Consider the following 25,194-nt stretch of genomic DNA (forward strand, 5'->3'; position numbering starts at 1 on the left):
CGGGGTACACGCTGGACAAACAACCATTCACACTCACATTCATTCCTATGGACAATATGGACAGTCCAAACATGTTTTTGGAATGTGAGAGGAAGCCGGAGTACCCGGAGAAAACCCACGCATGCACGGGAGACCATGCACACAGAGCCCGAGGGTGGAAAACCTACCCTTTGTTATTATTGCAAAATGTCACATTGTAGCATTTCAAGCACAAGCAGCATATATACAGCATGTCCATGGTGTACGTGTAGTGTTCCTGCACAGGTTTGAGGATGCATATAGACGTAATGACATTGTTCAAATTATTTACATGTTATAGTAAACCTGTGACCTAATGATCTACGCCAGTCTGCCCTGTAAGGTATTATAGGCCAATTAACCATAAGTGTTAGGAACCAATCTGCCTGGTCTTAATGTTTGTTGCATATCATTCCACACGGTTTACTCCACATCTCTGAGTGACACACTGCAGGCGGGCCACCAACACCATTGTTTGTGCTTCATTAAATCAGCAGACAGATGCATTAAATGGAGCACTAAAAACAATTGGGTTGTTTTAAAACTCTAGTCTCTTTTCACAGGCACATAAATGGGTTAATATCATAGCAAAATGTTTGAAGGTCTCTATCATTGCACTGCATTGCACATGCTGTCACATCACATCACCTTACAATCGATCCAAATGTTGAGAATGGACCGAACTGGTGGGTGAAAGTGAAAAAGCAGTGTTATCCCCTCCCTCTTTATTGCAAGAGGAGTGACCTTGAACAATGCCGTTCTCCATTGACTTCAACTGTGCAGCTGAAAAGCAAATGTATTTGATTTTTTTTTTACTTCAAAGCAATATAACTGGATACATAGCAAATGTTTTTGAAACTATGATCATTATGAAACTATGATGAGTTGTTTTAATTACTAATAATGCACATTCTTCTTGGACAACGTGACATCAGTCATCAGGCATTCATAGAACATCAGATGTTTGTCAGAGTTTACTTCTTCTAAACTTGAGAACTTACAAACGGCGATATCGCAGGGGAAGACTGTATTGTGCTGTCTTTTTTTTGCCTTCTCTCTGTGCAGTGCACATTGATATAGTGTTATTTTTATATCTTCCTACTCTTATTGTAATTTCATTTCGATTGTCCTGTTTTAGTGTAAATTTGACATTTTACACTGTTGCAAGTGTTGAATTTCAGCATAGTATTGGACGTCATGAAATCAACCTCAACTAAGAGCTATAAAGGGATCAAGGTGGGATGGAGGGATGGTGTAAGTGACTCCACGGAAGCATAATCCGGGCTTTATAGTAACTCTTACATAATGTGTTTCATTGGTACACAAACAATGATTCAGAATGGTGTCAAGTATAAATTTACTTGTGGTTAATTTATTCAGAGAGAACTCATTAAGATGAACTGCATGAATTTCTGTAGTCATCAATTTGTGTGATGAGTTCTCTGGTCAATGAGACATGCAGCGTCTGTGTCTATGCCTGATGGTGAGCCCTTTTTTTAGCTATCACTGAGTGAGTGAGTGATATGCAGAGTGTTTGTGTGTACAGTCCACACACAGCATGCTGTGCTGTGCTGTACATCCGGCAGTCGCTGAGCTTGTTACAGTAATCAGGTTAAAGAGAGTGGAATTGAGAAGCATTTCGCCTGTGGGCATGTTTCCTCTCGACTTCCCCTGTGAGATGGAGAACCTCTCACTCAAGCACAGACCAAGCTGCTGAGACCTGCTCCTAATGGTCAACCCTCTCCTGCTTTTGTTTGTATAAAACCGGCTGTTGGGGGGTTAACTGCAACTATGCTGTCTTCATGGTCATTATGCAATCCTTTTGCAAATCATTGTGAAACACAGATATTATACTTCTTTTCTCATATTCAGATTTTGCTTTGTGCACGTAGGTGACCTCAGCTTGTCTTCATGATAACCATTGCACAGTGAAAAATCGCTAAAACAGTAGTAATAATAAAATGGCGTTCCATTTTGCGCCAGTAGTATATTTTCTCAATAATCAAACTTGACTTGAATATAGTGAAAACCTCCTGCAATAACATAGCCCCGTGAGAAACTAATTTAAGTCTAACTCAATTGCTAGTAAAACTGATTTGACCTGTAGTAACATATTGATTACGGGCTAAAACATTCGGTACGCTTGCACAACCCAATACAGGTGATGTTGTCATCTGCAGTGGAGTAGAACTGCTCTGGATCACTTTTTAGCTCCATGAGAATGGCAGACTTAATTTCACCCTAACAAAAAAAAAAAATAAACATAGTGCCAAATTAAGTGTTATTTTAATCATTTCATTATCCTTATCTCAGTGACAGCTGATTGTTTTGGATCTAATTCTATTGTGCAGGTGAACCAAATAAATGTTCTGGTCGGTTACCTTTAATGAAAAGTTCAGTGACCAATTAAAAAAACACAGAGGAAAGTCAAAGCCCTCATTAACTGCTGTGCATATTTATTTTCCGTGTAACAAAAGCCACCTGATTTGGGAATCACCCAAAACAGTTGCTATGGAAACCCGCTTACATAACACAAATACAGTATGAGTCCTTAACTAAGCATATAGCAAAATCCCTTTTGTTCTTCTGCTCTGTGCGATGTGACTCTTCCAATCCCAGATGAATAATATGGTCCAAAGGGTTGTCCTTTCCTTCACTACTCATTGCACTGCTCCGAGAGCATGCATAATTAAACATAGTCAGTCCAGCTCCTGTCAGTCGACCCTGTCGTACAATATATGCTGAATGTGGGTGGATGTTTAGTTGTGCAGCTATTTATGAGGTAGATGAAAGCTCTGAGATGTTTGTTTCTAGTAACCAGGAACACTTCTGACTGTGTGTCCTTCAGGGGGTGGAAAATCAGTTCAGAGGAGGGGATGATGTCAGAACATTTCCAGAAATAATTCAATTTCCACACGTTTAGCTGTGATGATTGTAATTGGAACTAATTACAAGAACAATTTTATGCAGCAAGACCATTGATTGTATTTGTCATGAATTCATCCATCCAGCCATCTTTCATTCATTCATTTTTTGGTGCTGGAGCCTATCCCAGCTGTCTTCGGGCAAGAGGCGGGGTACACCCTGGACTGGTCGCCAGCCAATCACAGGGCACATATAGACAAACAACCATTCACACTCACATTCATACCTATGGACAATTTGGAGTGGCCAATTAACCTAGCATGTTTTTGGAATGTGGGAGGAAACCGGAGTACCCGGAGAAAACCCACGCATGCACGGAGAGAACATGCAAACTCCACACAGAGATGGCCGAGGGTGGAATTGAATCCTGGTCTCCTAGCTAACCACTCTACCGCCGTGCCGCCCATCCAGACATCTTCTACTGCTTATTCTGAGCTTCTTCTCTGGAGTTCAACATCTTAAGTCACTTGCAAAAAGAGAAATAAATTCAACTGTAGGAGTGATGCCTGCTGTTGCGTGGCGTCATGCGGGACAAAATCATTTCACGACTGTGTAAACAGAACGCAAACAGTGCACAAACTAGTCCTAACACTTTTCAGGTGTGCCATAAATAAATGACACGTGCTGCCACAACAAAATGTGTGCAAGTGTAAACACCGCCACAGACTCATGACCCAAATGAGAATAGAAAATGGGTGATGGATGACTTACTATAAGTGGCATTTGAATTTAGAGGTTCCTCAGCATACTATCCCAGGCCGGTTTAATCATTTGATCTTTTGGGTTGTTGCTGAGAGACACACAAGCAGACAACAACCAATGTTGTGTTTCGAATGCACCCACAAGCTCACTGACTGAGTTTTGGTTTGCATTTGAAGCATCAATGATCATTTGATGTTAAACAATCTTTTATCATTATATGTTTTGAAAAGTTCTGAAAAAGTATTCAGTTTCTATATCCATCTTTCTGTGTTTGTGTTTAAAAAAGAATCACAAAATGCAAATTGAGCTTCCCAGCGGAACCTTCAACTTAGCAGTCAAAATGAAGTGACATGTTCACACAGAGGTTTTTTCATTTTTCCGACATGTTCTATCAAAGTGGATCAAAATCAGCCCCCTCAAACACTTTTTTTGCTCAGCATATCTATGTACTTTTGGCAGGATGGGTTAGAGACCCGCTAGTTGAATTCAGGATTGCAGACAAGCGCAGAGATAAAGAGAACTTTAACACTGTCAAAGCTCTCTGGCTGACTCTTAAAGCTGACACTTGCTGAAATATGTGAATAAGTGCTGTGTGAGAGTGCGATCTAGTCCACATGGCCTCTCTGAAGCGGCCGGTGGTGCTGTCCTGCCTTATATGTCCAGGAAAAGGTGGGCACAGCAGCAGCCATGGCAACCGAGGGCCGAGCCACTGATCTGGAAACAATGGGCCAAAAACATGGCCTCTCCTTGAACCTGTTCATGTATAACTACGTATTTTTACTCACCATTAACACCTGACTTTATTATTATTATTAGAAATTCTGATGTATTTGGGTTAATTTTAATGTGCGACTACCTCACTGCTACATTACTGGTTATTCATAAACAAACAGTGATACACTTAAACTGATGTGTCTGCTGTTTTTCTGACAGTGCGGATCCGTTTTCTTCCACAACAGCATGCTGGAGGATATAAACTGCTGATGGGGTCCCTCAGTGTATCACACTCTGAACTCTGGTTCCACTGCTCCTGACACTAAAGTCAGCATGCAAGTGGTCAAAAATCAGTCAGCTATATTGTAGTGAGAGCAGATGAGAGAGTGAGAAGTGGGCGGGAGGGTAGAGGCTCAGTGCATGGAAGGCCGACGGGAGACTGGAGTCACCTGATTTACAGGTCATGACTTTTCAGGCAGAATGTTCTGTTTGTGTGAGCCTGCAGTGCATATGAGACATCTCAGTCATCCAATACTGATGATCTGTATTGAAGAGTTACGTCAACATAGTCTGCTTGTTGTTAAACATACAGAATGTAGGGCTGTCAAGTGATTAACATTTTTAATCAGGTGAATAATTATTTAAATTAATTAGTCACACAAACATATCAGGTCATCAAACAAATCGGTGACAACATAGCTGAACACAAACTACAGTTTTTAAATGAAAGTTAAAAAAAATCAACATGTCCCTGTGTGAAACAGTGATTGCCCGCTAAACTAATAACTGGTTGGGCCACCCTTAGCAACAACAATTGCAATCGAGCGATTGTGTTCATTTTCAATTTTGGCCCACTCACCTTGGCAGAATTGTTGTAATTCCAGCATGAACCACCTTTTTAAGATCATGCCAGCGCATCTCAATAGGATTCAGATCAAGACTTTGACAGGAACACTCCAAAGTCTTCATTCAGAGGTGGACTTGCTGGTGTGGTTTGCATCATTGTCCTCCTGTAGAACCCAAGTTGGTTTCAGCCTGAGGTCACAAATCGACGAACTGCACTATTTTGCAATTTTGCCCATCATGAGCACTTTATTTCCCTTTTCTGTGCAATATAACTGTCCTCCAGACCAGCATAGACCAGCTACAAGCACGAAAACAAGAGATTTAAGGGATTTAATTTGAAATGTGAGGGTTGCACTCATATGAGACGCCACATATTTGGCCAAAAACAGTAGATATCTAAGATATTGACATTGTTACAAACTAAAAGGTTCCCTCAGTATTTCCCCTCCGCTCCACAAGGGGACCCAATAGTGGTGAAACCCTCAGTGGAACCTGCAGCCACCTCACTTCCTGCCACTGTCTACATATAGGCCTGGATCTCCAGCCACACCTTTCTATTGTCTCCAAACAATCCACAGCAGCCAGTCTGTGAGCTGGCTGCCACCAAGAACTGATGATTGCCATACATGTTGCATGTACGTTCTGTATTCCCCTAATGATGATTTAAGAATATATGCCTTTGCAGATATTTTTCATTTTTTACATTTTACATGCATCTTTTTGCAGCCTCTTTGACAGCCTTAAATATTTCGACTTGTTGGCTTTTTCTGTTGCGTTTAATACATGTGATGTACATTGTGTTGTGCAGAGGAGAAAGTGTTTATGTCTCCCCAAGGACTTGAGTGCCATGACTGTAAAGTGTTATTTTTTAATTAGATTTTGCAAGGGTCTGGTTTATGTAAGTTATCTTTGGCTTAATTGCATGCGCTATGCTGCATTGCATGAAATTGGAAATATATTCACTGTGTTTAGGAAATGCATATACGTTTACAGTTCACAGTACAGTTTTCACAGACGATGACTGTACTGCAGTGTGAAGTATAAAGATTCTCAATTCCCAAGCATAAAACCAGTGTTAAGCCTATGGACCACGCTGTCTATTAAATAAGCATCCATCAGTAATGAAAAAAATATTGCTGGTAAAAATAGACAGCACCTACTGCATAGCTAATCCTTATCATTAGGGTACCAGCTGAGTGACCAGAGTTCATTACTGGAAAAGCGGCAGCTGCTGGGTGGAGCATCCAGCCTTTGAGACGGTGGTTCTCAACTAGTTTGGCTGCAGGGGCAATCATCACCTCTTAAAGCTCTTTTTCGTCTTTTTGTATTGAGTTGTGGACTCCTATAGAGCAGCTACACACAATAACCCACACAGAAAGCTTTCTAGACCTTCCAGAATCTTCACCTATTCCAGCTGTATTTCCTAGGATTTTCCAAAATGGTCTGTTTTAATTTATTCCATCCAAGTCTCCCATCCGGGCACGTCCACTCCATTGTGATTGGTCACACTTCCAAGCTTTGTAATTTTATTGGTATAAGAGTTGATAATAAATGAATAAACCCTTTGGAAAGCTACCTGAAAAATGGTTAGGAGCTGCGAGTCTCTCCTGACCTACTGTTTGGAAAACCATGATTTACCATGTATGAGATCAAAGTGTAGTAAAGTAGGTCCACGATTACTAAGTGCAGACCGCCTTGTGCTGAAAAAGGCTATTAGTAACTCCAGACATTGTTGAGCTTGTAATTTGCATGCATGCAGGTAAGTAGCTCCCTGTAGGCACACTCTATAATGCTACATAGACAACCGTTAACTTACACAAAATAAACACGTTAAGACACAGGTAAATTGGTACTTTCAGCCTCGAGCCTCTTCATGACCAAGTAATGTTGGAAAGGCATCAGACTTCAGCAACAGTTTTGTGGATAGGTCAGCTTCCCCCATATTCACAAAACAATCTATTTTTCTGTTGAAATCAGTAATAGGAAAAACTCTCTGAAACCGAGCGTTCAGAGTCATCCCAAACTTCTTTCAGGGCTCACTTCCGAATGCGCAAACCTCATTATCAGAAAACTTATGCATTAACATGAGAATTCAACATTCTAACTACATTTACAGGTCAGGAACCTGGAAATAGCAAAATAGGTTCCTTTAAATAGACTACAGAGCGCTGTCATCACCTGTACGAGTATTAATAGTCGAAAGGCTGCTGCATTTAAAAAATCTCCTTCAGAATAAAAGTGTAGGATTACCCGCAATCCACTGAAAACAAGCTGTGAATCACTTTTCTCAGAGTCATTTCTATCACCAGTAAGTAGGAAGCACAAGCATCAAAATCCCTAAATTAGTGCCGGAATGGTACGTATTGAATCAATGCGTGTCTCGTAAGACAGCTGGACATCTTCAATAGCAGCAATCTCTTTGTTGTTTGACCATTTTATTCTTGTATGTGATATCTATCTTGGTCTAAGACGTTCGGAGCAGAATCAATACAAATGATTTTATCTGCTGTTCCATATTAGTCAATGCCACTGCAAAGAAACAGTCACATCCATTGTCTTGTCTGTGTAGTGGATCCTTTTGAAAGGGTGCTGCTTGGGGGATGCGCCACTTTGGTGGATATTTTTAGTGTAAGACGAGCCGCACTCTCCTTCCCCATGACAAGGGCGACATTCATACTTTCTGACCGTATCTTCACCCTTTAAATTACATTACAGCGGAGCCAGGAGCAAAGCATCACTGAAGTCCACCGACCACCGCGACAGATTTGTAAACGGTGTTGTAACTTTAACATGAATTGAATTCATTAAGAATGTGTCTGAATATAATGTGGGACATTTTAGGTCAAACGCAATCTATTCTGAGACCCTGGTTGACCTTGAAGTGGTTTGGATTGCAAAAATGTCCCCATTGGAAATAAATTGGAAATCTGTGTCACCATCAGTATATCTAAAATCAACTGTATTATTGTTTTACAGTATCCCACAAAAGTGAGTACAAACCTTACCAATAAAAAAGGAGGGCACAATTTTGCACGGTTCCGCACATTGATGACACCTGGCCTATGGTATGGCCAAGGATCTGTTAGGGACCGAAAAAAATAGTAATGACAAAATGTATTCACAAAAAAATCAGGGCCATTTTTCAAAGAACAGCAGGTGATTTGTTGTACATAGCAGATTGTTCACCATGTTGTCTTTTATTTATATTGATTCTATTCAATCACAACCAAGATTTTTGTGGCATGGCCTTGCTTGTTAAATAACATCAACACAATTTCCAGTAGGAATGAATGAATAAATAAAATTCAGGCACATATTGCACTGTGCAAGTGTGCATTGATCCTAGCAAAACAAACAGGGTGATAATAAGCTACTGTAATATTTGTGGGCTCCGCAGCATCCAAATGTTTGCTTTTTGCATCGGTGCGCTACAATAAACTCCCCCTGATCTTATTAATGTGACGAAGACAAGCTGGCACAATGTCTATGCGCTCATGTGCTACTTATTTATACAAAGGTTGGATCTGTTAAATACGAGCGTAATGATTTGCTCTTTATTTGCAGTAAATCAAGCATGCATCTTGCTTGCAATTAAGATGTATTTATAGTGGTTGATGAAACCCCCAAGTGTTGCAGGCATACAATTATATTACCCTTTCTAGAGGTGTAATACATGATAGCTCATGAAATAGGTAATTAAACATAGAAGATCAAATAACACACCTGACCTTGACATGACTCACTCCTGCCATGCACCAAAACAACAAAACACACAAAGAACAAGTGACATGTGACTCACCACTAGAATGTCTTTTTCTGTAACGACATCTTGGCCCCAATGGCAAGCATTGTGGTGTGCAGGAAGCAGACCTTCAATTGGACAGAGATCTACATGTCAGTCAGGGTGTTCAAAAGGGGAAAAGGGATGAGCATATATGTTTAATATTTTTAATATTACAGTAATATTAATATTAATATATAATATTCATATTACAGTAATATTACAGTATTTTAATAATACAGTTTAATATTCACATTTAATCAGTACACTCCCACTTTAATCCCACTTTTCCTCACATTCCTGAGAATCGCTGAGTTTGGAATTAAAGTTAGGAATTTGATAACATTGACATAACATTGACATTTGTTGGTTAAGTGATTGCAACACTGTATATTTACAGCCTATAAAGTAGGAGATTGTGGTCAAGCAAAAGTCAATTCAGTGTGCCATATAGGTTTTAATTAAACTACGGAGAGATTTCCACTTACTTGTTAAAATTGATCTTTAATCAATGTCAGTCATGCTTGCAAACTATCCCACTAGGGCTGATATTATACTCACTGTAATCGCCGCTTGAATGAAGGAGGAAAACATTTTAGTCATAACAAAGTAACAAAGATGCTTGTTATCATTTATTCAACACTGTGTCTCTCTATAAATATGTTTCGATACACTCACAACATATGGTCTATTCTTGCTACTATACTTTATATACATTAAGCTAAACCCAAACTTTATTTTGCCCCTTTTTAGTACAGAAAGTTAGCTTTACAAAGCATAAAAAAATAGGTATTATATATTATGAATCATGCACTGTGTGCTTTTGATGTTCAGTGCACCACTTCCATATGATGTTCAAGGCTCTGCACACAAGCAACATACACATACCTCAGTCTGTCTCCCCCTACCCTATAGCTTCATATTCACACAGTATGTAAACTATACAGGCCTTTAGTAGTATATCAGGGTTTCTGCTACATGTAATGGATCTTGGCCCAGCACCAGTTTTTTTTTTTTTACTTGAAAACATCATTAAGTAATACATTGCATGCATGGACATACTGTATATGCTACATCAAGGTGCTCATTACCCTACATCACGAAGGTAGTGTGGGCGCGTATCATAACTTTGAAAATGTCATATGACATCAGTCAGCTGACATTAAGCCCCGTCCCGATTCTCTCTTGTGCTTCGGTGGTAAAAAAAAAAAAAAAAAGTGGAGAAGAGCTGTCGGCAGCCACACACAAATAATGCAATGTTCATCTTTATTATTCCAATTACAGATAAACTAACTCAGTGGTAAAATGCCTATATCTGTAACATTAATTAATTGCAATATCAATAGTAAAATCAATTATAGCCACTGTGTCACTAAATGGTCAACATGGATCTCTTCTACATACAGTATGAAGTATGTTATGAGGTTACTGGTCAGCCAAGCATAAATAAAAATGCTCTGTGATTAAGAATGCAGACATGTCGGAATATCAATGTGTTTTGATCTGACAAATCTTAAGTAAGTTTGATGAAATGTAGGATTACTACAGCTTTTGCTGAGACACAACATGGCGGCTACTGTCCGACTTTGATTGAAAAAACAGCCATGTTACTCAACGATGCTGACAACACTGCGATAGCTTGCCATTCAAGGGCTGTATACTGCAAAGAACTTAATGTGCAGTTCCAATAATGACTTGCGCACTGCCACTTCCATACTGCTGTATTATCATTCATAGTAGCAATACCATAGTTCAGTTTGATTGCCGTCTGGCTGTCCCGTTCTTGAAAGATAGCTTTTCTCCAAACGAGAAATCTCAGCAAGGTTTCATCTTGCGACACTCCTACACATTAGCACTTGATAACATCATCAAATCGTACTTTTATGCATTCCCACAAAGTATGAGCATTTGGGAACAAGTATGAGGAGAAAGACGAATGGGAAATATACACTATATATCTTATAATATCTGTGTAGCATCTGAGGTGTGTTCAAGGACAAGTGAACACCATGAGAAGGGTCGCTGCGCTCCGAAACACGATGAAAAACCACATAAAGTTGCAAAAACTGGGGGATTACAAACTGTATATATTTTTTGAATAAAATAACAGCCCTTACTTTCAAAATTAGTATGCATGTATAAAAAATTACTGGTAGTTTTTAATTTATTTCTGTTTTACATTTTTTTTTCATCATTGTGCCTGATGGTTCGGAACCCTTGTTATAGACTATACGACAGTAGCTACTGTATAATGTATATACTCTTGATCAACAATTTAAGATCTCCACCAGCTGGCAACAATTTTTGAGGTCATTAACAAGAATGGTGCATTACATTTGAAAATTCTATTTCCATTTTATTTGGATTTTGGTTTTTTTTAATCAGCTGATGAGTAGCCCGTTTCAGTTTAATGGTTGTATGCAATAAATTACTTACTTTTTTTTTGGTCTCATTTCCATTTATTTTTTGCATTGTCACATTTTTAACAGGTCTTTTTTTAATCTTGGAAGGGCAAGGGGGGGTGAATTTGAAAGCCTTTTTCCAAGAAATTAGTTTTAACTCATCCTGAATGTGAATCTAAGTAAAACCTTACTGTGCTATTGGAGTCTTTACTTCAGGATGCTGATGAAAAATCTTCTCCCACTACTGTTACTTCAGAGATTCTAATTATCCTCCGGGGTTTTGCTACGTGATTTCTGCCATACGATCTCCAGTGACTGATGGCACTGACAGCACATCTACAAATGCCCTGTGGTGCATGTAGTTTAAATGGATGCTGCCACAGGTTGCTTATCAGTGGAACTAGAAAAAACATGTAAAGATTGAACAAATATGTAGACAGTTTATCTGCAATTAGTGGCTAATAAATGTGTGTGTGTGTGAGAGAGAGAGAGAGTGGTAAACATAAGTGCACTCCTTCATGCTGTTCTCTGATGGAGAGAATCTATGCAAGCGCTGCATGCGACAAAGACTCAGCGGGGCTTTTTTGCAATCCTATGAAAAGAGGAGCTCATGCAGCGTCATTACCTCGTATTTTCTTTGTGGTTGTCTTTTTCATACATTGAAATAAGAAAAACTCAGGAAAAGAGTGGGTTTGTTGGAGAGGAACCGCGACACAGCCACAGGCAAAGGCAACCTCATTCACAACTTTATCATTATAGAAAATGTACTTCCCAGATTTTCTCCTCTGTGACTCACAAAAGAGGATTTATTTCCATTTGTAAAACTTGGCAACATTTAAACTAAAATATTTCATTGTGCAACCCTATTCGAACAATTAATTAATAATAGCGGTAACAACCAATATGGCCACAGCGCTTCTCTGACTTTAATATTGTGTAATAGAACACCCTGTTATTATTAACACATATACACATATTAACCCTCTCCAAAGTTCTCAAATACTAAACCTAGAAACAAATATTTCAAACAAAAAATTCCTCTCTGTGGTGTCCTCTGTGTTTACTGCTAATATGCTAACAGTCTTGATATGTTTTTGACAACATAATCACATTTCACTACTACAACTGTTTTATTTCAAATGTACTCTCTACAAAAAATTACCAAAACTCAATAAATTGTACATTTCGAAAAACTAACGTGTGTTCTATTTTAGCTGCTAGCTTGCTAACATTCTTAATGAAGTAGTCAACTAGCAGGATGCTAGCAGACTGAAGTTTGACAAGGAACCTTGTCAAAACCTGTTTAAACTTAAATTGTTAATAGTTTTAGTCATATTTTGTTTATATCCTAACCAATAATATTTGTCAAATTTAGTATTGACAGTGAGTCATCTCCATTTTTTAAATGTTGGACATAGTTTAAAAAAGAAGTGCAGAGTATATGGAGTACTCTCGGTAAGTTATCTTATATTTGGAATGGCAAAGTGCTTTGACTTCGGAGATTTGTTAATAATAAGTGGTATGATTGAGGAGAGAGGCTCATGCTAAAAACAGCTATGGACTGTTATTCTAAGTCTCACAAGCCTTAAGCTGCTTGACCTGTATCGCAGAATGTGACAAAACACACACTAATTTGTCTCACGGTGAAGCAGTGAGCAGACGAGCAGCAAATATAATGATGTGGTGGTGGTGGCGGAATGTCATTTTCATTGTTTTGATTTCTCTCCGGTTATTCTTGCACATTAGGGAAATTTGCGCTTTTCCCATTTTGCTGCCAAAAGGTTATGTCGCTTACCTTGCTTCATCTAGTTCGACATGCACAGGGGTGGGGGCGAGAGCTGCTATAACACACACTCAATTTACCAGGGAGAAATGACTGCGGGGGATAATTAGGATGATTTATTCTTTGCCTTGTGGTGTTTTAGTGCTTCTGTCCTGTCCTTTTTATATTTTCAAAATTGGTATGCACCCTTAAATTTTAATCTTCAGACCCTTAAAAAAAGATGTTTAGAAGAGATGGTGTTCGGAAATGTATTGTTGCAACAAACATAGCTGAAACTTCCCTCACTGTAGATGAGATTAAGTTTGTTGTGGATGCGGGATACTGCAAACTTAAGGTGTTCAATCCTCGCATTGGAATGGATGCACTACAAGTATATCCCATTAGTCAAGCGAATGCAAACCAGCGTGCTGGCAGAGCAGGTCGTACAGGACCAGGGCAGTGTTACAGGCTCTACACTCAGAGGACCTATAAGAATGAGATTTTTGGGCATAAGTCCAACTAAACCTGTTCACATTACACATACACGGCCCATAAAACTAAATAAAGTACTTTCCATTTGCTGAGAAATATGAGCATGCAGAAACAGCAAATGTTATGCGGAGGTACTGTTGTGCCAACTTGGCTTCTTGAGTGTAAGTACACAAGTACACAAATTGGGACGCAGCATTCCTATAAACTGCTGTTTCAATGCCTGTGATAGTGAGAAGATCAGTGCCGCCCAGATGGGTTGCGCCATTGAGGAGGTCTGTGTTAATGTAGGCCTGAGTGAACTGTCATGTTGGCCTTCTTTAGACTAATAAGTAACTTTAGACAAGTTAGACTGACTCCACAGCGCCTCTGTAGGTTGCATGCAAATAGTGCAACTCATTTTGCTGCCAATTTGGCTTTACTATAATTCTCAAAGGGCTGCCAAGTGCCTGGATTACATATCATCAACTGAGGCATCCTGTCACCATTGTTCTATAAATGTAAATACTGTACTTCAAATACTATACTTTCTGCTCTCCACTCAGTTATTGAGTTAAGGGAACTGATGGTGCTTTGTATTTACCAGAATAAATCAGAGTGTTGTAATAAGATTTGGTTTAAAATACTCAAGTTGATTTAACGCAAATTAATAATTATTACTTGTTAAACCAAAATCTTTGTGTTGGGTTCAAGTGTTTCCAGGTCTTGCCAATCTCCTGTTGTGTGGCCAACATGCTAACCACTCTGCCACCATGAGTCACACCATGCATTGTAGACAATTGTGAGAGAGAGCATTGTTCGAACCACTAAGGAGAGGGATGAGTGTACCTTGTTAACAATAGCTGAGACAACAGCTTTGATCAACATCCATTTTTCCCCATCTGTTTTTCAGGTGTGTAGGTCAGTGGGGCCATTATACTGTCCGAGATGGTGGCTTTGTCATTGAAGATCTGCGTACGTCAGTGCAATGTGGTGAAGACCATGCAGTTCGAGCCATGCACGCCTGTGTACGATGCATGCAGGATCATCAGAGAACGTGTCCCAGAAGCCCAGTCAGGACAAGGTTAACATAAAAAATATCAACAGGGATGTTTAATCAGTATGTATTGTACATTCACTGTTTTCCTCTGTATTGCAGCCTCAGATTATGGTCTCTTTCTCTCTGACGATGATCCCCGGAAAGGAATTTGGCTGGAGTCTGGAAGAACCCTGGATTACTACATGCTGCGAAACGGAGTAAGATTAAGTCGTACAGCGATAGGTGGAGAACTGTCAGCGTTCACTCATCATCCGTTAATGTGATTTCCATTTTTGCAATACGACATGTTCACTGAGATGGTGTTCCTCTTCTCTTGTTCCCTGCAGGATGTTTTAGAATATAAGAAGAAACAAAGGCCACAGAAGATCAAAATGCTGGATGGGGCTGTGAAGACCATCATGGTGGATGACTCCAAAACTGTTGGGGAGCTGCTTGTCACTATATGCAGCAGAATAGGTGAGTGATTGTCCCTTCAGTGCACATAATATGAATCCTTTTCAGCCCATCGTCCGATGCATGAATTATTCATCCGCTATTTTATTTTTAGTCTGATGCATACCACTCTGCTTCATGCAGAATGTCTTTTCATGTGTTGTTCAATTTATACTTGGACAGCCGCATTTGTTAGGCACTAAAAGTGTTGTCGCTACACTGAAAAAAGTCCTTATCTCGCCCTGTTCAGAAAATAAGTGTCATTTATCACTGGTAGAAGAAGTCTTCCTCTTATGGTCTATGCTCTTCTCACAATAATACCTTTCCCTTCTTTCAACACTATAATTAAAGGCTCGCTTTTGTGCAAAATGGCTTTTAATGCCGTTTAATGATGTCAGTAAGATGTTTCCCTACAGGATAACCACTAAACTTGAGAAATCATCTCTCATGACTTGTTTTTGCCACTTCTAAGAGGAAAAGCACTCAAAGGATTGCTTTTGAAGTTCTGTTTTTTTTGTGATGTCACAAATGAAAACCCTTCTTCCTCATGGACATGATATCGCCTCTTACGCAGCCCTAGCTCCATGAGTCTGCCCTGAGTATGTGCATGCCCACCACTTCACAGAGGACAACTTTGTGGGGAAAAAAACAATAACTGCTACACATCTTGAACTAAAGCCTGGAGCTCAGCTGTAAGATTCATCATGTTGTTTTTCTTCAGTGAATAGGCAAACCTAAAATGTTGCTATTAAAATGTGACTGTAATCATAGTGTTAATAATAAGCTGTGCTGGTGTTGCTAATGTTTGTGTCCTTTCCCATTCGATGTTACATTGTTATATCTGCTATAGGGCATCTATTACATTGGACAAGTTTACAGTTCATAGCGTTTACTGTTGACAAAGTGCACAATAGCGCTACTTTAAGCCACGCACTCTAGGCATCAATAAACAGCGCTTCAGCATTAAAGCTACAGACACACAAATCGGCAGATTTGGCGATACCGATTTGATAATCGACATGATAATGACGTGAAGGCATGTAGGCCCTACTCCTGCACACTTAAACCTTATTATGTTAATTAACTTGAAATATTTAATATAATTAAGTGGTTCATTCATGTTATAGTAATTCTTGGTGAAAAATGTGTATTAATAGATAATATTAATAGTTAATAGATAGTGTGGTATCGGAGGTTATTGATATTTCAGTATCGATCAGAACATCACTACTCATCATGGAGAACGTGTGAGGATATGTGGATGTGATGCAACGAAGATGATTGATCTTGCAGCTTTTTCTTGGGTTTGCTTTTGGATCTTGCCTGTGTGGAGTAGTTTTGCTAGGTCCACTGTCGGGGCGGGTTTCAGGGGGCTGAACTGCCACGTACTGAGGAGAACAGCAGGGGCTCGGGGGCAAATTTGTTGCTGGTTTCGCTCCTTCTTTCATTGACGCTGGTAGCAAGACCAGCGGCATGTGTGCTGAGGGAATTTTTGGGCTGTTGGATTTCAACAATTTTACTGGTTTTAGTTCCCAAGAGGAGGAATTCAAAGTTTAAGAAATCTTTTTGTGTACTAAGTATTCCATGTTACAACGTGGACACCTGCAGCGTATAGACTGGTGCAGCATGTTTATGTACGTACAAATGTTTTTTTTTTCTTTGTAAATTTAGTGGATGCAATTTATCTATGGAAATTGTCTGTAAATTCTGGTAAATTCAAGCATCAGGGCTACGTATTTCAACAAACTTTCAACAAAATTTCACTCTTGTGGGACCTATTTAAAATTGTGAAAAGTAGTATTGCATGGGACCCTTAACATACGTAGCTTGCTATCTGTTGCAATCAGCTTGCTATGAGAGTGACTTGGGGAAAATAGTTTGATGTCTCTGCACAAGCTCCTGTATACAGACTAGAAAAAGGCCTAAAATGGGAGTGGGGTTAAAAATATATATATATATATATATAATATCATTTAAGCTCTGAGCCATCTTCTCTCAGAATCCTCTGACTTACTTTTGCTTTCAGGAATTACCAACTATGAGGAGTACTCGCTCATTCAGGAGGTGCCGGAGGACAAGAAGGAGGACAGTATGGGAACACTGAAGAAAGATAGAACGCTGCTGCTAAGAGATGAGAGGAAGATGGAGAAGCTCAAAGCCAAGCTGCATACAGATGATGACTGTAAGCGAGCGCTAGTGTTAGTCTCCAGTTGAATATGAGGATTGCACTATACACTCAAAAAAAAATTTTTTTTCTTAGAATCTCATTTAGGCAAAATCACTGAATTATGTTGTGCCCATTTACAATGAATATATTTGCATTTCACCAATTAAACAATTGCCCTCGTTGACTTTTTTTGGTGTACAAGGTCTAAATTACAACAGTGTTTGGCAATTAGTTTCGGTGATGCCCGCATAGAGAACCAATATTTAAAATTCTATTGAGAACCAAATATTATTTGTCTATTTTGACAACCACTGTATGAGTTGTTGGCACCAGCATCGCTCAAAGATGAATAAAGACACAGACCTGCCAACCATGAAGACATTTTGAGAGTACCCCAAGATTTTTTTGAAGGTGCACTTCACGCTATGTAAGAGGGGAGATTGGAGGTGCAGCATACACTGGTGCCTTGACACAGGCTTGAAACAAGCATGATGCAACAAAATGTGAAAACAGAAAACAGCAAATCGTACACATTAAAGCCAAACACTACCTAAATACTCAATCTAATAAGGTTTTTAATAATTCTCATTACTGGAAATACTCTGTCTCCATGGCCTCCTAATGTTATATTACTTACCTAGCATCGTATTTTGTGCATGTGTTTTAACACTCAAATATTTTTTTTTTTTCATTTCAATTCCAGTGTCAAAAGTTTAATTGAATAAGAGCTTATTTTCCTTCCGAGGACAGCAATTCTAATTACAAAACATACATACAGCATAATTCGCAATTTGAATTTCTGCAGAAAACAACACCCTGACAAGATTTTGACAGCTTCACAATTAATTAAGAAGATTATCCATCTAAGCTGGTGTGTCTACAATTTCAAAAGTGCTTGGTTAATTTCACCCTTACCACTCCTCTAATAGCATCTTCGTTAAGAGAGCATCCATTTATTTTGAGTGCTTTAGCCAACATGGTGTGTATTGATTGGGCAGTGAACTGGCTGGACCACAGCAGGACCTTCAGAGAGCAGGGAGTGGAGGAAAGTGAGATGCTGTTGCTGCGACGCAAGTTCTTCTACTCAGACCAGAATGTGGACTCGCGGGACCCTGTTCAGCTCAACCTGCTTTATGTCCAGGTGAGATGGAAACAACTAAGCATGTAACAATGGCAAGGTACAAGTGAGAAGTAGAGCACTATATCAGAATTGCAGTGTGACCTCAACCACAGACACATTATTTGTTTAATAAGAACATATATATGTGTGTATATGTACAGTATATACAGCATATGTGTGTGAATGAAAGGGATCCAAGTGGAAGAGTGAGGTTACACGGAGAAGAGATACAGAAGGTGGAGAATTTTAAGTACTCGGGGTAAACAGTTCAGAACAATGGTCATTGTGAAAAGGAGGTGAAGAAGCGTGTGCCGGCAGGATGGAACGGATGGAGAAAAGTATCAGGCGTGATAGAAGAGTTTCAGCTAAAATGAAAGGCATACAAAACTGTGATGAGACCAGCCATGCCGTTTGGTCTAAAGACAGTGCCACTGAAAAAAAGCAGAACTGGAGGTAGCAGAGATGAGGATGCTGAGGTTCTCATCGGGAGTGACCAGGATGGATAGGATCAGGAACGAGTACATCAGAAGGACATTACATGTTAGAGGCCTTGGAGATAAAGTCAGAGAAGCCAGACTGACATGGTTCGGACATGTCCAGAGGAGAGATTGAATTTATTGGTAGAAGGATGCTGAATGTAAAGCTGCCAGGTAGGAGGCGTAGAAGAAGACAAAAGAAGAGGTTTATGGATGTAGTGAAGGAGGACGTGAGGGTAGTTGATGTGAGGCAGATGCAGAAGACAGGGTTGGATGGAGGAGATTGGTTTGCTGTGGCGACCCCTGACGGGAAAAGCCGAAGAAATTTGAACCAGTAACTGCAGGGAAAACACAGATCTCCATACAGTTGTAAGTACCACATGTACAGACAAAAAAATAAAGTTCCCAAGATTCCTTAAGACAGTGATGGACTGCTTAATGTCTCATGTGGGGAGATGTAATTTGTGGATGTCTGAGTCGACAACTTAATAGCTTAAAGCCTGAGAAATGCAGTTAAACTTTGTCAGAGCATCTGGATGACTTAGTCTGGGTCCTTTTTGTATTTGTTTTTCTGTTTGTCTCAAGTGTGCTTCTACCAATGTTTATAAACGGCGGGAGCCCTGCATTCACTGAAGGCTTCCCTGAGGGGTGTTAGCTACTGATTAGAGTTTGCACTCTGCTCACATCACTACATTCCCATTAGCCTTTCTTCCCAGGGGAGAAGAGAATCCCACTGACACAGTCCATGCAGCAGGAAACACACACGCATTTAGCAAACGATTGCAATAGCTTGTTTGAAAGAAATGGAAAACAAAATCTGCATTCAAGAAAAGTTCAGGTCGTAAGGAACAATTGTTTTGTGCTTTCGGGCTCCCCTCAGGAGTGGAGTGTTCTTTATTTAAAAAAAACAGTCAACATGCATTTGTTTACAAACAACGCTAAAGAAGCTACGCCAATTAATGTGTTTTGCGACACTGGTTGACCTCTGTTTGGATTTCAAAGAATAATCAGTTTCAGTGTCAAACTGTCTCCCTCCTGTACAGGCAGTTTTTAAGCTTGTCGCAGAAGTTCACCATAATTAACATTGCCATGCCTCCAAATACAAAAAATACATAATGTGACTCGCATATTTGTCAACATTTGCCAAAATAAGGAAACAATAGACACACAAAAAATCAGACAAATTCTGTTCTTCTCCCAATAATTTACACTAGCACCCCACCCACCCAAATAAATGGTGTAAAGATGTAAAGAGCACTGCCTACTGATTTGCAACAATGTTATTCTACTGGCTTGCTTTGTTTATTTTGAGATGAATGTTAATGATTTTATTTCATTTGAACATGCATCAGATTACAATTGAGTGCATCACATAATCAGTTCACAGTTCCACATGCCCAAAAGTAGTAGGAAGAAGCAAAGCTTATTAAATCCTACCCCTCCATCTGGTACTTTTACAATCAGTAACTGTTACATTTGTTCACTTCCTGCTTTCCTAATATAATTTATTTTTCATCATGTACCGACGTACGGGGTGATATGACCATACAATGACATAATGGGTACCATAGTAAATGTCAATATAGTGATATATATAGCACATCATGACTGGTTCAAGACCTATTTAGCAAACATCAACTGCTTGTATTGTTTCTTGAATTGGCTCATCGTTGTGCATTGTTTGAGGGTCTTACTCAACAAGATATCTGACTTCACAAGCTACAGGAGGTGTTACACCAATGTTGCTGAGTGAACCGGAAGCTGTGCAGAATCGTCAGAACCAGACAGGAAATTTTTTTAATGTTACTGTTAAAAAGTCGAGGACGGCAGGAAAGAAGGGTAAAATATGGTAGTTCCTGGTGAAAACAGAAGAGTTGTCAGGTTGGGTGTATGGTTAATTCCACTCATTTTGTGTAACTTCCAGTGTATGGTCTTGTACTTTTCTTGTTGTGTTCTTCTCAACAATTGATCCTTTGGGAATCAGACAAACTCCGAGTATTAGTTTTAATGCCAATGTCCAGGCTGGAATACCACACTGGAAGTACAGTAGCGAATCCACAGTTGCCATGGCAATAGGTGCTAGATGCTCTTCCTAGTCCAAATCAGTGTCATATTTAAATCACGCCTGTTTTGTTAAGCACCAATTTCTACGTATGGTTACTTTAAAGCATTACTTCTCAAATATACTAAAGGATTACTTGTTACCTGATGTGTTTGTCCAGCCAGCCAGCCCGCCTGCTGTTCTCAGCTCTTCTTCTCTTTTGCCCCTATATTTGTCTTACCCTCTGCTTCCTTCCCTTCCAGTTCATCTGTGTCCACTCCCTCCCAATCTCCCACACATTCTGACATAATCGCACACATCCCCTCCCTGACACACACACACACACACCACTGCACAGTGGAGATCATGCTCACAACATAGTCATATTTCCTCTCCACTGCCTCACAGTTGCCCTCCCCCATTAATCTTTGCCTCTTTGTGTCTACAACACACTTTGATTTTTGCGCTGGCAGGCCACATAGGCTATTCACAAAACAAAGGCTCTAATTTGATATTGGGTTAAAATTGTCAAAAAGAGGTAGAGGAAAGATTATTATCCAAGTGGAACAAAGCTCTGTCTTCCATTACAGTGTTTCTCTTTCTTTTCCACTTTTTCCAAGTGATCACACCCTTTGTTTTCCCCTGATGTCATGATTCATAATGTCTGCTATTTTCTAGAACTCTTGTTTATGCAGATGTTTTCTGGCTCCACATTCTGATGATTCAATGATAGCTGAGATGTTTCTTCATCATTTTGTCCGTCAACACACATTGCAGACTGTGCCAGTATTGGCCTAAATCCTCCTACTACTCAGCCACTCCTTCCCTGTCATGTATTTGCATTGAGAACAGGATAAGCCTCCATGGCAATAGCATCAGCCCATAAGTACTTTGCAGCTTCCACTTACTGTATTCCTAATTTTAACTTATTCCCACAGCAAACTGGATGTGGTGATATCTTTGATTGCAAAATCAGAACCAGATGAGGACTTACCTCTGGAATTTGTCATGATTTTTTTATTCACTTATTGTTACAGAAGGGTTTAGGGCCACGCTGAAATTGACAAACTGATGTATTAAGGTCGCCTCCTCTCCCCCACATTCTATTATGTAGAATTTATTTAAACAAAGTTGTTAGCTACTCTTTTACATGCTTATTTATTTATTTTGTTTAAACCACCGTTAATGTTATGATGGCTCAAAATAAAACAAGCAAGCCTTAACTTGAACGACAAATGTGTAACTAGATATGAGTCCAGTCATTTTTTTCAACATTTTTATTTTTGATCCACTTGTCTGGGCCATAATGAGCTGGTTGACCAACCACATAATTAATCAAATACTGCCCATCCCAACTAACTCCTCCAATTATCATAAACATATTGTTATATTTTTTTAAAGCCATCAGTAGACTGCAGGTGAAACAAGTGTTGTAAACCGTAAATTGATCCTAGTTTGTGCTTTGTTTATAAAGGTAAATACAAAAAATTCTCTTCAGGTTATTCCCAGCAACACTCATAATAATGCACCTCAGTGAGCAGTGTTCTCTGTAGATAATAGCATGTGTGAAATTACACTTTAATTATAGCACTTCTTCTGCTGTTCAAAGGAGTTTGTGTGCTCCGCTGTGAACGACACTGGAGAAAGTGCTCCTGAGTATGAGTGCAGGAAATTGTTGTCCTCATTTCAGTTGTAAGCCACCGCTTAATTGTTCACTCAAGTAATGAGAAATAAGAATGAGAGTTGAGTCGGCATGGCTGTGTGTGCATACAGTTGGTATGCTAATGCTAAAAGCACTGATAGAGCCTTTCTCACTATCAGCAAGTGCTCTCATTTTTTTTGGAGGCATTAATTTTGCAGCACTAAACTAGAAAGCAGGAGACAGTTTGAGCTGACTTCACTCTGGAGAGAATAACACTCACGCAAGCCTTTCAAGGATGTCAAAAAAAGGCTTCAAACCTTTCTAACCTCCAGCGTGATTGAATAGTGACTGAAGCTTTGAAATGTGAACCTTTTTTATTGCTTAATGGGAAAACACAACCAGACGATGGATTTCTCAAGAACACATTACTGGCCATTATGCACTGCAGTGACGGAACGATGTTAAAAGAATCATGTAAATATATATATTTTATGCATGTGTAATGGGTTTCGCCAATCGATAGTATCAGCTAATTTCCAATAAAAAATATATACAGTGAAGAAAATAAGTATTTGAACACCCTGCTATTTTGCTATTTCTCCCACTTAGAAATCATGGAGGGGTCTGAAATTTTCATCGTAGGTGCATGTCCACTGTGAGAGAGATAAACTAAAAAGAAAAATCCAGAAATCACAATGCATGATTTTTTAACAATTTATTTGTGTGATACAGCTGCAAATAAGTATTTGAACACCTGTGTATCATCTAGAATTCTGACCCTGAAAGACCTGTTAGTCTGCCCATTAGAAGTCCACCTGCACTCCATGTATCATCCTGAATCAGATGCACCTGTTTGAGGTCGTTAGCTGCATAAAGACACCTGTCCACCCCATACAATCAGTAAGACTTTAACTTGTAACATGGCGAAGACCAAAGAGCTGTCCAAAGACACCAGAGACAAAATTGTACACCTCCACAAGGCTGGAAAGGGCTACGGAGCAATTACCAAGCAGCTTGGTGAAAAAAGGTCCACTGTTGGAGCTATCATTAGAAAATGGAAGAAGCTAAACATGACGGTCAATCTCAATCGGAGTGGAGCCCCATGCAAGATATCACCTCGTGGGGTCTCAATGATTCTAAGAAAGGTGAGGAATCAGCCCAGAACTACACGACAGGACTTGGTCAATGACCTGAAAAGAGCTGGGACCACCGTTTCCAAGGTTACTGTAGGTAATACACTAAGACGTCATGATGTGAAATCATGCATGGCACGAAAGGTTCCCCTGCTTAAACCAGCACATGTCAAGGCCCGTCTTAAGTTTGCATATGACCATTTGGATGATACAGAGGAGTCATGGGAGAAAGTTTTATGGTCAGATGAGACCAAAATAGAACTTTTTGGTCATAATTCCAATAAGCGTGTTTGGAGGAAGAAGAATGAAGAGTACAATCCGAAGAACACCATCCCTACTGTGAAGCATGGGGGTGGTAGCATCATGCTTTGGGGGTGTTTTTCTGCACATGGGACAGGACGAGTGCACTGCATTAAAGAGAGGATGACTGGGGCCGTGTATTGTGAGATTTTGGGGAACAACCTCCTTCCCTCTGTCAGAGCATTGAAGATGGGTCGTGGCTGGGTCTTCCAACACGACAACGACCCGAAGCACACAGCCAGGAAAACCAAGGAGTGGCTCCGTAAGAAGCATATCAAGGTTCTAGCATGGCCCAGCCAGTCTCCAGACCTGAACCCAATCGAAAATCTTTGGAGGGAGCTCAAACTCCGTGTTTCTCAGCGACAGCCCAGAAACCTGACTGATCTAGAGAAGATCTGTGTGGAGGAGTGGGCCAAGATCCCTCCTGCAGTGTGTGCAAACCTGGTGAAAAACTACAGGAAACGTTTGACCTCTGTAATAGCAAACAAAGGCTACTGTACCAAATATTAACATTCATTTTCTCAGGTGTTCAAATACTTATTTGCAGCTGTATCACACAAATAAATTGTTAAAAAATCATGCATTGTGATTTCTGGATTTTTCTTTTTAGTTTATCTCTCTCACAGTGGACATGCACCTACGATGAAAATTTCAGACCCCTCCATGATTTCTAAGTGGGAGAAATAGCAAAATAGCAGGGTGTTCAAATACTTATTTTCTTCACTGTATATATATGCAAATATTTCTGTGCATGTGAACAATATGAAACATGTTCTATAAGTGGAACTATTTCACTATTATGGCAAAGCATACTAAATATGATAGTGCTTTTCATTATCACAAATCTGGTCATATGAATGAAGTGTGGACAGTTTCATGCAAAAGTCTGATTTTGATGACACTATATGTAGTTTGGGATACAGTGTTTCATTTTGAAAGATATACTATGAGGTATTTTGCAGGTTGGGGGTGTGGTTTTGTGAATATTTTTTAATAAAACTAGCAAACTTTGCAAAATTGTGTTTTAGCAATAGGAAAAAACTAACATAAGAAAAGCTGTGTTGCTAAGTGTTGCTGTGATAAATCGACAAAAGTGGTAGATAAAATAATACCTATAGGTTCCATTTACATTTATGAGAGTATTCAATTCACATGATGAAATGCACACGTTGAAAGAATTTTGGCTCATTCTCACAGCTCTTTGT

At 39.5% G+C, this 25,194-nt stretch overlaps 1 protein-coding gene across 3 annotated transcripts in view; it reads left to right on the forward strand.

The window, feature by feature from the left end:
* Positions 1–25,194, forward strand: part of tln2b (talin 2b) — a 78,350-nt gene that overhangs the window by 14,703 nt on the left and 38,453 nt on the right. For all 3 annotated transcript variants that reach the window (XM_078789490.1, XM_078789494.1, XM_078789496.1), the window contains exons 2-6: positions 14,532–14,702; positions 14,778–14,875; positions 15,005–15,134; positions 17,137–17,292; positions 18,276–18,418. In XM_078789490.1, the coding sequence (XP_078645616.1) occupies positions 14,567–14,702; positions 14,778–14,875; positions 15,005–15,134; positions 17,137–17,292; positions 18,276–18,418 (663 nt within the window). In that variant the 5' untranslated portion in view covers positions 14,532–14,566. The remainder of the gene's footprint in view (positions 1–14,531; positions 14,703–14,777; positions 14,876–15,004; positions 15,135–17,136; positions 17,293–18,275; positions 18,419–25,194) is intronic.

Source organism: Doryrhamphus excisus, linkage group LG1 (assembly GCF_037039965.1).
Source record: "Doryrhamphus excisus strain RoL-2023G ecotype Guam linkage group LG1, RoL_Dexc_Guam_v1.1, whole genome shotgun sequence".
Taxonomy (NCBI): Eukaryota; Metazoa; Chordata; class Actinopteri; order Syngnathiformes; family Syngnathidae; genus Doryrhamphus; species Doryrhamphus excisus.